At 52.2% G+C, this 13,583-nt stretch overlaps 4 protein-coding genes across 4 annotated transcripts; 2 read left to right on the forward strand and 2 right to left on the reverse strand.

The window, feature by feature from the left end:
• Positions 1-435: 435 nt before the first annotated feature.
• J4E92_001590 (uncharacterized protein) lies at positions 436-1,757 on the forward strand (the record flags this gene model as incomplete). Its single annotated transcript, XM_051493001.1, has 2 exons — positions 436-482; positions 533-1,757. 2 exons carry the CDS (start codon positions 436-438, stop codon positions 1,755-1,757), a joined length of 1,272 nt encoding a protein of 423 aa, XP_051356232.1.
• Positions 1,758-4,715: 2,958 nt separating this feature from the next.
• Positions 4,716-5,631, reverse strand: J4E92_001591 (uncharacterized protein; the record flags this gene model as incomplete). Its single annotated transcript, XM_051493002.1, has 2 exons — positions 4,716-5,420; positions 5,473-5,631. 2 exons carry the CDS (start codon positions 5,629-5,631, stop codon positions 4,716-4,718), a joined length of 864 nt encoding a protein of 287 aa, XP_051356233.1.
• A 910-nt stretch (positions 5,632-6,541) lies between these two features.
• On the reverse strand, positions 6,542-8,779 carry J4E92_001592 (uncharacterized protein; the record flags this gene model as incomplete). Its single annotated transcript, XM_051493003.1, has 1 exon — positions 6,542-8,779. The coding sequence occupies one exon, from the start codon at positions 8,777-8,779 to the stop codon at positions 6,542-6,544; it is 2,238 nt and encodes a 745-aa protein (XP_051356234.1).
• A 3,104-nt stretch (positions 8,780-11,883) lies between these two features.
• On the forward strand, positions 11,884-13,503 carry J4E92_001593 (uncharacterized protein; the record flags this gene model as incomplete). The annotated part of the gene is made up of 1 exon (XM_051493004.1): positions 11,884-13,503. The coding sequence occupies one exon, from the start codon at positions 11,884-11,886 to the stop codon at positions 13,501-13,503; it is 1,620 nt and encodes a 539-aa protein (XP_051356235.1).
• Between the last annotated feature and the right edge of the window lie 80 nt (positions 13,504-13,583).

Below are 13,583 nucleotides of genomic sequence, written 5' to 3' on the forward strand. Positions count from 1 at the left end.
CAACAGTAGCGCTGGCCCACCGTGAGTGCGCAATGAATTGCGATGTCTCGCTGGAGAATAGTGAATAGGAAAAGCCACGAGGGGTGCTTGCATGGGTACAAGTGATCCAATCTATATGACATCGGAATTCTTCGCCATCTTCCTGAGATGCGCTGTCTCAAACTAATCATCTCTTGTTCGACCCGACTCTCTCGTTCTTGTCCGCTGTGCGACCGTCCCACGCTCGGATCCCTGCATTATCACGTGCACTGACTCTCGTCCGTTTGCAAATACATAACACACACACCTCGAGCTCTACCTAGCACTATCACCTCCTGCACCAACTTTTCTCGTTTTCTGCATTTGTGCAAAGACGAGTCTCTCGATTTCCCTCACCCACGATCGCGATATCAAGTCAAGCCGCTCAGTCTTCGCCGCATCACTGTCTAAATTGCGATGGCAACCACTGAAACTGCCAGCCACCGCCCAGCTGATGACTCCTCGTAAGTCCATTCATCTTCGAGATAGCGCCATGCACTGACCATGAATCTAGTGAGCCTGCTCTGCCTGCTCCAGGCCAGGGAACGTCCAAGGCTGCACGCGCTCGTCACAACAAAGCTACCAAGAAGGCGATACTCCTCAACGAAGTAAACATTGCTGCTGTCTCAACTGAGTCGCCTGCTTCTACTGAGTCTGTCGATACCGCGAAGAAATCCACACCGACACAAGACGAAGACTTGATCACCGAGTCCCGCAGTATGGTCAATACTGACGCCATTATCCCCGTTTCTTTGCGCAAAGAGCCTGGTACTGTCAAGATCAACCTGCCGCCCGCTCCAGACCTAGAGACCAACGTCAAGCCAACCATATCGTCGTCCTCTTGCGCTTCCGGTGTTGCCGACATCCCGGCCCAGCGAAACACGTCGGTGAAGCAGACAGAACAAATGTCGCCTTCTCCTGTCGTCGAACAAGCTCTTGACAACCTGCTCGAAATGATACGAGCGCAGCGTCAAGCTCTTCTCCGAGGTCCTTGCGTCACTGTTCATGTTGGTAAAACATCCGTTGAGGGCATTTCGAAGCGCGCTGCAATGGCTGCCTCTTCTGTTCTGCACAAACACTTCTCCGCCAACCCTCACTCACTTGAATATCGGTTCTCACGTGGTCAAGTACACCCTGGCGCAGTTCGCCTTCTTCTCATTGGCTGGATGCAGGAAACGTGCGACGAGTTCGAGGCTTACGCTGTCCCAGCTCAGAAGACTTTCGGCGAAGACGTTGCTCTCCTCCGTGCTGCCCGCCTGTTGGGTATGGAGCGCTACTGCAGCCATATCCATGCCGGCTACGTCGAATACCTCAAGACACAGCTTCCGAGTTACGAGGAGATCGTTGCCGTCGAGCAGAACGCCATGTCTAACAAAGACCCACTCTGGACCGCGATGGTCAACCACCTTTGCCACGAACGCCATGAACGCTTTATACCCGACCCCGATGACTTCGCGGCGTTCTTGGATAAGCACACTCGTCTGAAGAAGGCTATGGAGTCTGCCGATACCTTCTTCCGTGGGTTGGCGAAGAGACAGGTCGATGACCGGGAGAAGGCGCGAGAGAAGGCGCGCCGTCAGCGTTGGGAGAAGAACCAGGTTGAGAAGCACGAGCGCATTGCGAAAGAACGACTTGCTGCTGAGTCGCTGAAGAAGAAGATGGATGAGAAGGGTCCCGGCCTGATGACCGTCACTGCGGAGGAGGCGGAGCTGCTTCGAGGACGCGCTCGTACCCGCTAGGACAACGCTTAACACAGCCTCTGGCTTTACCATGGTCTTACAGGTACAGTCTTTCCTCTGGCCGTATAATAGCGCGCAGAAGAGACTAACATAATCTTCCTAGGCGACCAGGACGTCTGAAGCGGTGAAAATAAGCGTGTTTGCGTTTACGGTTCACCCCGCTCCTTCTTCCCGCTCTCATTCAAGGTATCAAATCACCGGGTACATAAGAGCCGAAATAAAGGAACGTTGGACTACATGGCAAATAAAGATGCGTATCACTCGAATGAACTTCTCTTTCCTGTATCTGCTGATGTATTGAACGCGTTCATCGACCTGCCGTGCTATCGTTTCTACCATATCCCACCCATCGTACCTTCTCCGGCCCTCAGAACTCATCCGCCCAGTCACCTAGTTCCTCATTCCAATCATCACTGCCTTCATTGCTCTTCTCGTAACCCTCCCACCAGCTCGCTACGGTCACTGGCGGCTCACACTCCTTGCACCTAGCCTTGATATATATCGCACTGCCTCTGCCGACAAGCCCAGCATGGTCTCCATGTGGTACGACATCGAGCTTGTTGTTGCAGTCATCCTCCGCGCAGGTGATCGTGTGAACGTCCATCGAAGAAGATGAGCTTGAGTGAGATGATACGGCGCCGATCTCACCCGCAGTTCTGATGCCATGTTGGGGGTGGCGACGAACGACCTCCGGGCTATTTGGTGGGTAAGACATGGCGTTGTTGACCTTCGAAGTGCTTGTATCTCTCGAAGAAGCTGGTTGGTTGCGTTATGATAAGCGAAGACAAGATCTTAGGAAGGGAGGTATTTATGACGTTGCCGATTGCTAGGTAATGACGATTGTGATTGTGTGGAGGAGGAGAGCAAGCCCGAAGGGCGCTTTGTGGTGAGTGAAGTAAGCTATGGTACAGTAAAGTGTTATACATCCCTCATGACCCTATTGCAGTGTCATTCACAAAGTGTGAATGTCACTGCTATTCATAGTACGTCATCAGCCCAGCCTCATTCATCTCTCCACCATTCATCTTCCAACAGGTCCTTCGCACTCGGTCTATCCCTCCAGTCCATCTTCATTATCCTACGAACAAATTCGTTATCCTTCCTTGACAGCTCCAACTCTGAGATGACCTTGAACATTCCTTGCTGCGCTGGCATATTGTTCCTCTTCAAAGACGCTAGGGTCTTAGTAATCTCTTCATCAGCTATCTCGACGGTCTTGTTTGGAAACGGCCCGAACCAGTATAATTGTCGCAGAAGAACATGCAAGGGGAGATTTTCCCTATCCTCCTCAGCTTTTGGGCCCTGAGGGACGCATAGGCTGAAGTGAGAGCCGTAGTGCATGTGCACAAACTAATCACGGGAGTCGTCAGCCCAGTAACGTCGGATTTATTCGAGATGAGACCGAAAGGTATCATATGGAGTGTCTTACCAGCAGTCCAAACGCCCAGATATCTGCAGCTGTGTTCCACGGCAGTTGCAGAATGGTTTCAGGGCTTACCCATGTTGGTGCGCCACACGGAGTCCCAGAAGTAGGACCTGCACTGGTGACATGAGAGCAATTCCCCATGTCGCCAAGTTTGACCTCGCTGAATCGATTGTCGCCTTCCTGCATATTGACGTAGACGTTATCCGGTTTGAGATCTTCGAGTCTAATCAGCTGCAATGTTTGGTTCCTAGCGGCAGACAAGGAATACCCGCGTGTATATAACCGTCATCATGAAGGCTTTTTAGGGCCTCTAGGACGCTGCGCGAAACATACTTCAACTCTTTTCGATTCAAGGCCTTTTCCGCGGACGCCTCTGAAATGGTGCTGTCAAGATACTCTAACGCGATTGTGACGGGGAGATCTGGGCCTTGGATCTCTTCGATCATTGGTCTAATGTAGGTGCTGCGATGTTGACGTTTCTTGAGAATGTTTCGCTCGTTCGTAACCCCATGGTGACCCTGCTGGGCCTTGATCACCGCCAGCTTTTGCGCTTGGTTTCTGGCGGCCGTTAGAGGTTTATGTGTTTCTATTGTCACTATAGCACAGACTTAGCGAGCCAGACAGCTTCTTTGAGCTCTTGAGTGAGTGTATACGTCCCGATGCTACCCTTGAGAACTTGGCCGACCCGGAAAAGAGACGACATGGTGTATCTGACGCGAGAACCCTTGGTTAGCGGTACTAGTTTGTATATACGTACAGCTTTATTGTCTCATCTTGGGCGGTATGTTCGCGGATGAAGAAGACATGGCACATAAGGTTTTGTGCGGCGCAGTTCTTGGACTCCCGCCGTCATGTCGATCGCCAAGGCACTAACGACAAGTTGGGTGACTTGCAGGAACAACCGTAACAAAAGCAACATCGACATCATTCGTGTGTATATGTACTCGCGTGTTCAGCGTTATTGACAGCGGTGGAAAGAGTCGAGAAATAGAGAATGACCTGGGCATTTGGCATCAAATGACGCAAACCGTCATTTTTCGCAGCACTCGCTCAGGGTTTCCAAGGTACCTGCCTTCGTTCGCTCGAAATTAGGACCCGCTGAAGTACCTAATGCTGTGGCATAAGTATTGGCAGGTGGTTCGCGGTACATATAGAGCGTCTGTCGCAGTCTACCGTAGAGGGCTGCTATCGCACGTCAAAGCCCAACAGATGACAAGAGGAAATTAAGCGCCAGATGTATTGTGGCTATTTTTGTCATGAGAACGCAACCCATTCACACAATCTTGGCACCCAGTGCCGATGCATCTCTGTTTCCTCTACGCCATTTTCGACAAGACATCCCGGTCGCAGACAAAACACCGCTTGCCCCATAAACGAGACCCAGATCTTAGCCCAGAGCAGCCATTGTATCGCGCACGCTATCAAACCATCTCTTTCTCATCGTGTTTCAAGCGAATGGGCTGTCAGCCACCTTAAAGAACATGTGGCATCGGCTGAGCTTACCAGTGTTGCCACCGACGGCAGGAAACCATTCAAAGGCCCAAGAAAGTGACATGTAGACGGTCACTGTGGCGCACAGCAGTGTGTACTTGGTAACCCCCGAACCAATGACGCTTGCGACGAATACAGTCGTAGTGGGTTCCTTCGAAACAGTGCGCGTAGTGGCCGTCCTCTTGTTCATCCAGATGAGAGGTTATCAGTAGATTGTTGAAATCCATGTATTCGTGCATATATCCTTTGAAGATGACTTGGATGTGGACTGGGAGCGGAACGTCATACAAAGCGCGACGTGCGATCTGATCAAGGAAGCTGCGGAGGATCCGCTTGTTCTTTTTATGCATTATGCCCAAGGCCGTGACGTCGAGCTCGACGCGGATGAGCTCGTTCTGGTGAATTAGCTGGACTGCGCTGTTGTAGTAGGCTCGTATCGCTTCCTTTTGCCTGTTGGATGCGTGTGAGACGTCATTATTTGCAAGCCATTCATCAAGCGGCTGTTGTGTGACGAGATCCGCAGGGAGGATAGCTGGTAGAGTGGACTGTCGACGGTCGAGGTAGTGAGCTCTGGCTGTGACCACGGCGTGCTTGTGATGGGATAGATGATATTTGGACGGCTCGCCGATGTTTTGAGCGAGCACTGCATAGTAGCCGTTGAGGGGGGCCAATACAAGAGCAGCAAGGTTGCGGGTTGTTTTCAACAGGCTTCCAGGTGACAAGACCGCCGCAAGACCAGCAACACGCTGGAGCCCGTCAGTAGTCTGCAGCAAGGATGGTAGAGTACTTTCCACGTACGTTGATCGATTCGTGGTCAATACCAGTAGCGTTGTAAGTCACCAGAGCGTTGCCGTGATGCTGCCTGTAGCTGATATTGTTGTACATGCCGAGCGAAAGCGGAGCGAGGACATACGGTGCCTCTTGTTGAATCGTGTTGTAGGCCTCGTCCACGTACATGCTGTGATGGGGGGCTGCCATAGTGATCTAGTAGCCAGAGGGAGCTTCACGTTGGGTTGAGATAAAGTTATCGAAGAAAAGTTCGAAAGGATGGACTCGAGAGGATGAAAGAGGAAAGAACCAGCTTTAGTGACCGATATATCGCAACAATCTAGGATACGGCTAGCGCGGCGCTAGCGCAAACGCTCTCGACAAAGCTAGTAGCATTGGATTGAAGTGATGAGACACATGCTTCGCAGGGTACGTGATGCCATCGATGTCACTCCGGAAAATACACACCTGGGCATGAAGCAGGAAGTGGATGAGACTAAAGAAGAAGTTAGGGTACCTATAACACTGGAAAATACTGTGCATCCCTCGCACCGAAAACGCGCAGCCATCATATTATACAATTAGCGGGTATGTCCGTAGATTAGTTGCCCAAGCAGCAGAATCTGGTTGCATAACACGGACACTGTACATCGGGCGGCAGCTTTCAAGCTACAAGAGAAGTTCGGCTAGTTTGTCTCTAGAATATTATACCTTTGTGATACGATCAAGAGCCTTGCGACAACGCATGTCTTTTGTTCTTCACTTGCTGTTTGTGCAATTGACTGGTATGTGTGTTTGTATTGTGTTACGAACAGGCCAACTACCTTGACAACAACTTTTATACGCGGCCTCTTGTTGTGAAGGTAACAGCTGTTGCGTGAGAATAATGCTAGTAAAGAAATCTCCTTTCGTCCCGAATCCGTTCTACATATACTGGTATTAAGCCGCTCGTTGACAGGTACATGAACTATTCGTAATCGACATTTGTTAACTGAGTTCAGCCTCCAACATGGAACCTAGATGAGGCACGTATATGTTTTCTGTTGCATCCTGACAAAATCTCAAACGGCCACAATCGATCACAAACCCCAAACCAGTCCTATAGCCAGAAGCTCTCGCCATCCCACGTTGCGCCTTCCGGTCGGTCGTCATCGGAACGCGGATAAAAGACTAATATGGCATCGCTGTACGGGTCTGTGTCACGCCACTCCAGCTTCACGCAGGGGCGTCGTGCGCTGGAGCAAGAGTTGCAGGCGTGTACTTCCTTCTCTTCAGAAGTTGCCTTCGTCTTTCCGCTTTTCCCGTGGCTTATCAAATGATGGGCTACGCACCTCTCGCTTTCAACATAGGTTCTGTGGTTGCTCGGATCTGTTATCGTGCAGGCCTTGTTGAAATAAGCGGTGTTGTAGTTGAGCACCGTGTCAAGTGCGGTGTTCAGGGACATCACGAGCTCCCGTGGTCCATCCCGAAGTGGTTTCAGCTCTCCTTGGGTATCGTGCGCGTGCTTAGCAACATATAGAAATTTGTCTAGTTGTGTTATCTTCTTCTCTTTCGGAACTGGACCTCGCTTCCTCTTCTTTCCCGCCTTCTTGACAGGAACTTCTCTGTCGCGCGTCTTCTTGGTGTTACTAGACGCCTGGGGTCGCCGCTCATGTCGTTTGATTGCAGCTATTGGTTGTTTCCGTGGCGGTGCTGGTGTAACAGAAGCTGCTTCGCTTTGACTATGCGACTCTTGGATGGCACTCTCACGCTCCTCGGGTACTGGCGGCGTGTCTTCCCTTGGTAGGATCCCGTCATCGGAGAATGGGTTCTCGTGTGGCTCAAAGCCTCCGCCTTCATTGTCGCTTGGATCTGACGCAATGAAATTCTTTGGGAACGGACTTCCGTCGCGGACAGACCACTCGTTAAGTCCATACTGCGCTGATGATCGACAACCTTCCACTTGCAGCGTTGGGGGTTTCACTTGTTCTGTTGGGGTACCCGTTTGCGGCGCTGAAGGCTTTGCTCGGAGCGTTGGAAGATCTGCTTGCTGTGTTGGAGGATCTGCTTGCTGTGTTGGATGATCTGCTTGCGGCGTTGGAGGTCTGGCTTGCTGCGTTGGAAGATCTCCTTGCGGCGCTGGAGGATCTGCTTGCGGCGTCGAGAGGTTTGCTGACAGTCTTGGAAGTTTTGTTGTCAGCATTGCAGCCTTTGTTGGCGACAACAAAGCTGATCCTGACGGAATTACAGCCTTGCCTGGTGGGGATGGCGTCCTCAAAAACGCGGTCGGGATTGCTTTTGGTGTTGGCTTCTTGCTTGATGGTGTTCTCGATACCTCTGGCGCGGTAGAACTCTGCCTTGGCGCAACGACAGTACGTTCTGGGACGGCCGTAGACTCTCTCAGGGCTTCGATGGCACCTATTGGCGCCATTGATGGTGCTACTGGTGCGGGGGTCGTACTGAGGAATACAAGCGGAGCCTTCTTCAGTGCGCCTGCATCGGATCTCGGTAACAATCGTGGTACTATCGGTCTTCTTGAAGGGGTAGACCACTCATATGGTAGGGTTGAGGAAATCTCAGCGACGGGTGCCCAAGGATTGGGACGATGCGGGGTCGCAGGCCTACGGAAACCTGGGGTGGACTCGGGTTGGGGCGGAGAGGCAAAGCCGAAAGGAGTGACGAGTTCACCAACGGTGTCCAAAGACTGGAAGCTGAAAATGTGGGAAGCGCGCAGGAAAGGGTCTGCTGTCGCTGTTGGCTCGACCTCGCTCCGGTCGTTGGGTGAACACTCCATTCCAAGGCTGCCTTGAGATGCTCCTTGGTCAACAAGCTTGCGTCGTTTCCTCGCCCCAGTGTGCCCAACAACGATAGTCTCTTGGCCCGGACCCGACGTCTGGGTGTCAAGCTGGTGTGTATTTCTGCCCGTTGGCTTGCTGTCAGATTGGGTACTGGCATTGACTAATAGACGTGGCATCTCTTTGGTGAGCTTGCTGGCCGTCAGGTCTGTCTCCCACTGGTTGATCAGGGCCTGGGTGCCGGTAAGCTTCGTCCCGAAGACACCCATCTCTTGCATGTTGAACGAGTAATCCGGTGTCACTAGTCCCATCACCAGTTCTTGCAACCCAAGGAGCTCTCTGCTTCTCTGACTATCTTTTGGTATACTCGCAAGGTCGGGTCGTTGGATGATCCTCGCTGCGGATGCCGCTGGGACCAACAGGGCATTTGCAGCATCTTCGAGTTGACGATCGCCTGTGTTGATGCTCTCGAATTTTGCTAGGACGCTCTCGTACGCCGATACGATTTCTGGACTTTCTATTCGCGAAGTTGTCTTGTCTTTTGTACGTCGAGGTTTCGACATCGTGGGGAAATGTTCGTTTAGGAAAGATGGAAGCAGCGTCTGTGAGATGGAAAGCACCCCCGCGCTTCTCCGGATCGTGGGAACATCCGGCCCTAGGACCGAAACGAGCCTCATCGTCTGATTGAGTAAGCTCAAATGATTGCAGCTTCCCCGGACTATGCGCTGGCCATAGACGCGAATTGTAGCCCCGCTTTTCGTCGATATCAGTGAAGTGCGCTACATTACGACTGGACGTACCTTCTGTAATGAGCAGTATTAGGCAATAATTCAGCAATGCATCGCGCGATACCTTTCATACCACATGATCTTGACTGAGACGAAAACGACTTCCGACAGCCTGGGGTGGGTTACGCTTCCGGTATGATCTTTATAAATGAATCAGCAAAACGTACGAGAAAAGAGCAGTGCCGCCATGACCGTACAGTACGCTGTCTAATGCCCCTGCTCAATTAATGATTATGTATACGGCGCCAGTTTGATCAAGTGACCGTTGTCTGAAAGCTAGCCACTTTGGTCCAAACGCGATCAACATCTACCGCCGCATCGCACCCTCGCCAGTCTGACTATGCTACCTCCTTGCCATGTCAATGCCGATCCTGTACGTCATATGATGGCTTGTGGCGTATGGGGAGCGTCATGAGGGGATGTCCGGCATTCACAGCTCTGGGGTCACCAGTAGTATTCCACGTCACATGCTCACTGGTTGTCGAGCCCATCACTGAACATGCCTATCGGATGAATCTCCTGTTCCGACCGTCATTTGAGCTGTCAATACAATTCAATTCGTACGGATATGAATGTCGGTCGGCTTGGGTCAACAAGGCTCATCGTTGTGCCGTCGTAGTCTTCTTGTACAACCACCAGTCTTGGGCTGCAGATCCCTTCTCTTGAACCCTCGCATTCATCGCGCTCAACCCTGTAGCATTGGCCAAGACATCCACTATTGGTCGGTACCCCTTCTTCAGCAGCCGAGTGGGACTCGATGCGCTGTGGCCAAAGTGTAAAATGGTGTAGCTCTGGCGAGACGGCTTGGGTCGCTTCGCTTCGCTGCCGACCGCTGGGCTTCCTTCTCTTGGTCACCGAATCGTAGGGCGTTGGAAGGCGTCTTCGTCTCGAGTCGTGCGAATGTTCCCTGTGTATGATGTCAGATTTGACGAGCCAACACCGTTTTGAGACTCACGTTGAATTCCCTCGGCGCTTCGTGCAACAGCAAGCTGTCAGGAGATAAATACGGCGATGATGGGCCCCGACCTGGGCGGACGAGGCTAGCCGCTAGTGATGAACGGCATCATGAGTATAGTGACAGGCGGGAGACATGGCCTGTAGAATGAGTGACAAAGTATGATGCTCCTGTGGAGACGAAAGGCGAGACGCGCGCCCTCCGCATAAGGCAGTCACGCAAACGCGCAGCTTCGCATGTCGCGTAATGATTGAGCACGTGCACTAGCGAAGAGGCGATTACATTGCAGTACTGGGAACGGCGAGAATTTGCACAGTGTAGCTGATAGCGATGACGATTGCTGTGACAGTCACGGCCTGTCGATAAATAAGATGATTGAGTGGGTGGGTCCGAGGATGGAAGTCGCCAGCGATGCCACGTGCCAGCCGAGGTAGTGCGACGTTTGTGACTAGCGCGCTTGGCCATTGGCGCTGCTTTGGCGTAATGCAACAAAGCGCCACAGTTTGCCGCGGCACGACCTCATACACGGCTATCACACAAGACGACAGCAGCACGTATTTGCGAAACGCTCCAATTTCTCGACGCCACACGCTGACCCCCAGTACTCACCGGAACTCCAAGAACCCGACGAACGCCCCTAGCTGTGAGCAACAAGACAAGCCCAGAATCCCGAAGACACATCTTGGAACGGCAAAGCGAACCGAATGTCGTAAACAACTATACCAGATACTGTTTGAAAGGGACAAGCGCAATTGGGCATCAGGGAAGAGAGCGCCGTCCAAGTGGCTCTCAACCCGTCCGAATTGCAGAAGCGTCAACGGCTACCTTTCGATTCGAGCAAGACAGAATATGCATTCGAGAAGGGCACATGATTAGCGTCGCAGGCGTTACCTCCGATGATGATGCCGAAGACGAGACGTCTGGTTGAGAGGCCAGTATTGTCGCCAGCGTGATAAACACAGAATTAACGCAGCTGGCAGAACACCACCACCCAAGGCATGCCCCCACTGGTTCCAGAGACGAGCCGAAAACTTCACATATACCCAGAACTGGCAATTTGAAAAGAACATCCTCACAGGCAACTCCAGACTTCCCAGACAAGGTCGAACACCATTCGGGTGACTGCAAGTCTTCAAGGATTCGTACCCAATGAGAAGACTACCCATTCATGCTGGACCGTGGACAATGTCACGTCCTTGCGAGACCTTGCTGACAATAGCACGCCTATCCGCGGGCACGAAATAACACAGCGTACCGGCATTAGTTAAAGGACTGTTCTGGCTCACGACATGCATGATGAGTCAGCTCCCGTACCAAGGTCCCAGCGTCTTCAGCTTCTCATTGATCGGGTGGCTCATAAGGCTTAGATTGACGATACTTGTGGAACTGTAGGCCAACATGCGGGGCATGTGCGGCTAGAATGGAAAGTTGATCCAAGTATATATTGTTCGTCATCGATTGGCCGTGGATCATGTGATAGAAAGGATGCGCGACATCTTTTATGATGTCTTACAGTATGCGGGCGTAAGCAGTCGCATGGTTTCCCAGGTGGTCTCGAACACCCTGTCGCGTGTTATATGAAGTGCGGGCGGCACCGGAACAAACGAGCCCTCCAACTAGGTAGCTATATGACCCTACGTGGCTTTCGCCATTGAACGCGCGCAGATTTGACACATGCCGCAAAAATACGAGGCGTGCCACTGGTGTACAACCATGAGGGATGACTTGGCGGTATTGCCGTAGCCGCTCTTTCCTCCTTCCTCTTTCCTCCTTCCTCCTTCCTCCTTCCTTCCCGCTCAGATCCGCGCCGGCCAGATCAATCGACCTTACCGACACGTAGCAAAGACTTCCTCTATCCGACAATGTGCAACTCAACACAATGCGCAACCCAGCGATACGTCACATAAGCACCCGCAGCCAAGGCATGCAAGCAAGACAAGGCCTATCGCCAAGCAGTATGTGGGGTTCTAGGGCTTCGTCTCAATCACGAGACGATGAGGAGCACCTTGGGAGGGTGACGAGTTCAGAAGTCCGTGGCCTCATCGATGACGACAACGCCCAAATGATCCAGCGCAAGACGATCCGGCTTCCTGTTGCGGCCCAGCTCATTCTCGAAGTCGCCATAACAGCCACCCCACATGACTACTCTGAGCTTCTCAGCTATGGATATACGGCAGTCATCGATGCGGCGTATGACGATTCCAACAGATCCAATCACCCCTTCTTCAACGCCCCCAACAGATCCTTGGAGTCATTGGCTACATGGAGATCCATCGGGGCATTGATCCTGGCAGATATGCCATTCGAGATGTTGCAGTCCATCCTTGACGGCAGCCTGCCCCGAAGATTGCTAGGGAATGACGACGCTGACGCCGGGTTGCGATACCACTATGACGACAGTAGCCTCGAGGCCTACTACGTAGCCATGGCCACGAAGGCTGAACTGCCTGATGTGTCATCCTGGGTCTTACGCTCCAAGAGCACGCCTTGTCCATGTTTTTACGTTCGGTACATCACCAATGCGTCGGGCGAGTCTCTCACGCCTAGACAACTGAAGCAGGTGATACGCTGCATGAGAGACTATGTGTCAGGCGACCCAAAACACATTGACCTCTGCGTGTTGGTAGACAATGTATCTAGGGGTACTCGCTCCAGTAGGAACGACATAGCCGTAGGCGCTCACCACTTTCTACAAGGCAGTGCTGTTCGCATTGGCAGAGTCATAGCATTTTGCAACGCCCTCGACAATCTGCTCGATCAAAACAAGTCCGACCACCCGCAAGCGCAAGACTTGCCGTTCAAGCACTTGTTCAAGTACGTTGGCTACACCGAGAACGAAGCGGATCGGACCAAGAGACACAACACAGGCGATACGAACTTCCTTCAGGCTTTCTTCACGAACATTTGTCGCATACAGTTCAAGGGCGAGGACGGTGTACCGTTGTATAATTGGCGCACGTACATTGTCGCCTTTCCTATCAGTGTCGAGGAAAGCAAACTTGGGGAAGAGCTCTTCTGCCAGATGACACAGAGCTATTACCACACGGGTATAGGATTCAACATAGCTCCAGCAGGTATCAGCGTCGAATCGGCCGTGCAGATGCCGCAAGCCGAATGGCAACAGAAGAGCAAGGTTCGCAACAGCCACTTCCGGTATCAAAAGCAGCTCAAGGAGGAAGTCGACGTCAACTTGAAACGCTACATGGATAACACGAATAACAAGTCCAAGAGCAAGGTGGATCACGCCGAGCAGCAACGAACGACCCTTATCCATCAACGCGGACAGCTCCATGAGGAGAATATCGCTCTAGAAGCCGAAGCAATACCGATAAGGGAGATGGATGCCTCAATGCATTCTTTACGCGAGGAGCAGAAGAAGCTGGAAGAAGCCTGCCCCGAGGACATGCCAGAGTTGAAGAAGCTACTGGTTCGGACCCACAACGAGATAAAAGGGTTTATCAGGGAATACGCGGCGGGTCTCTACACTGACACTGTACGCGAGACCCAACTGTCCCCATTGAGTGGATCATCCGAGTCTGGATGAAACAAGCGCTGTTAAGATCGGTCTCTTCTTCGCGGCTGCGATGTTCAATCGAGGGCTCGCTCTAAGAGGATTGGGTTGGC

The sequence above is a fragment of the Alternaria infectoria genome (assembly GCF_024043175.1).
Source record: "Alternaria infectoria strain BMP 0036 chromosome Unknown scaffold_2, whole genome shotgun sequence".
NCBI classification, from domain to species: domain Eukaryota; kingdom Fungi; phylum Ascomycota; class Dothideomycetes; order Pleosporales; family Pleosporaceae; genus Alternaria; species Alternaria infectoria.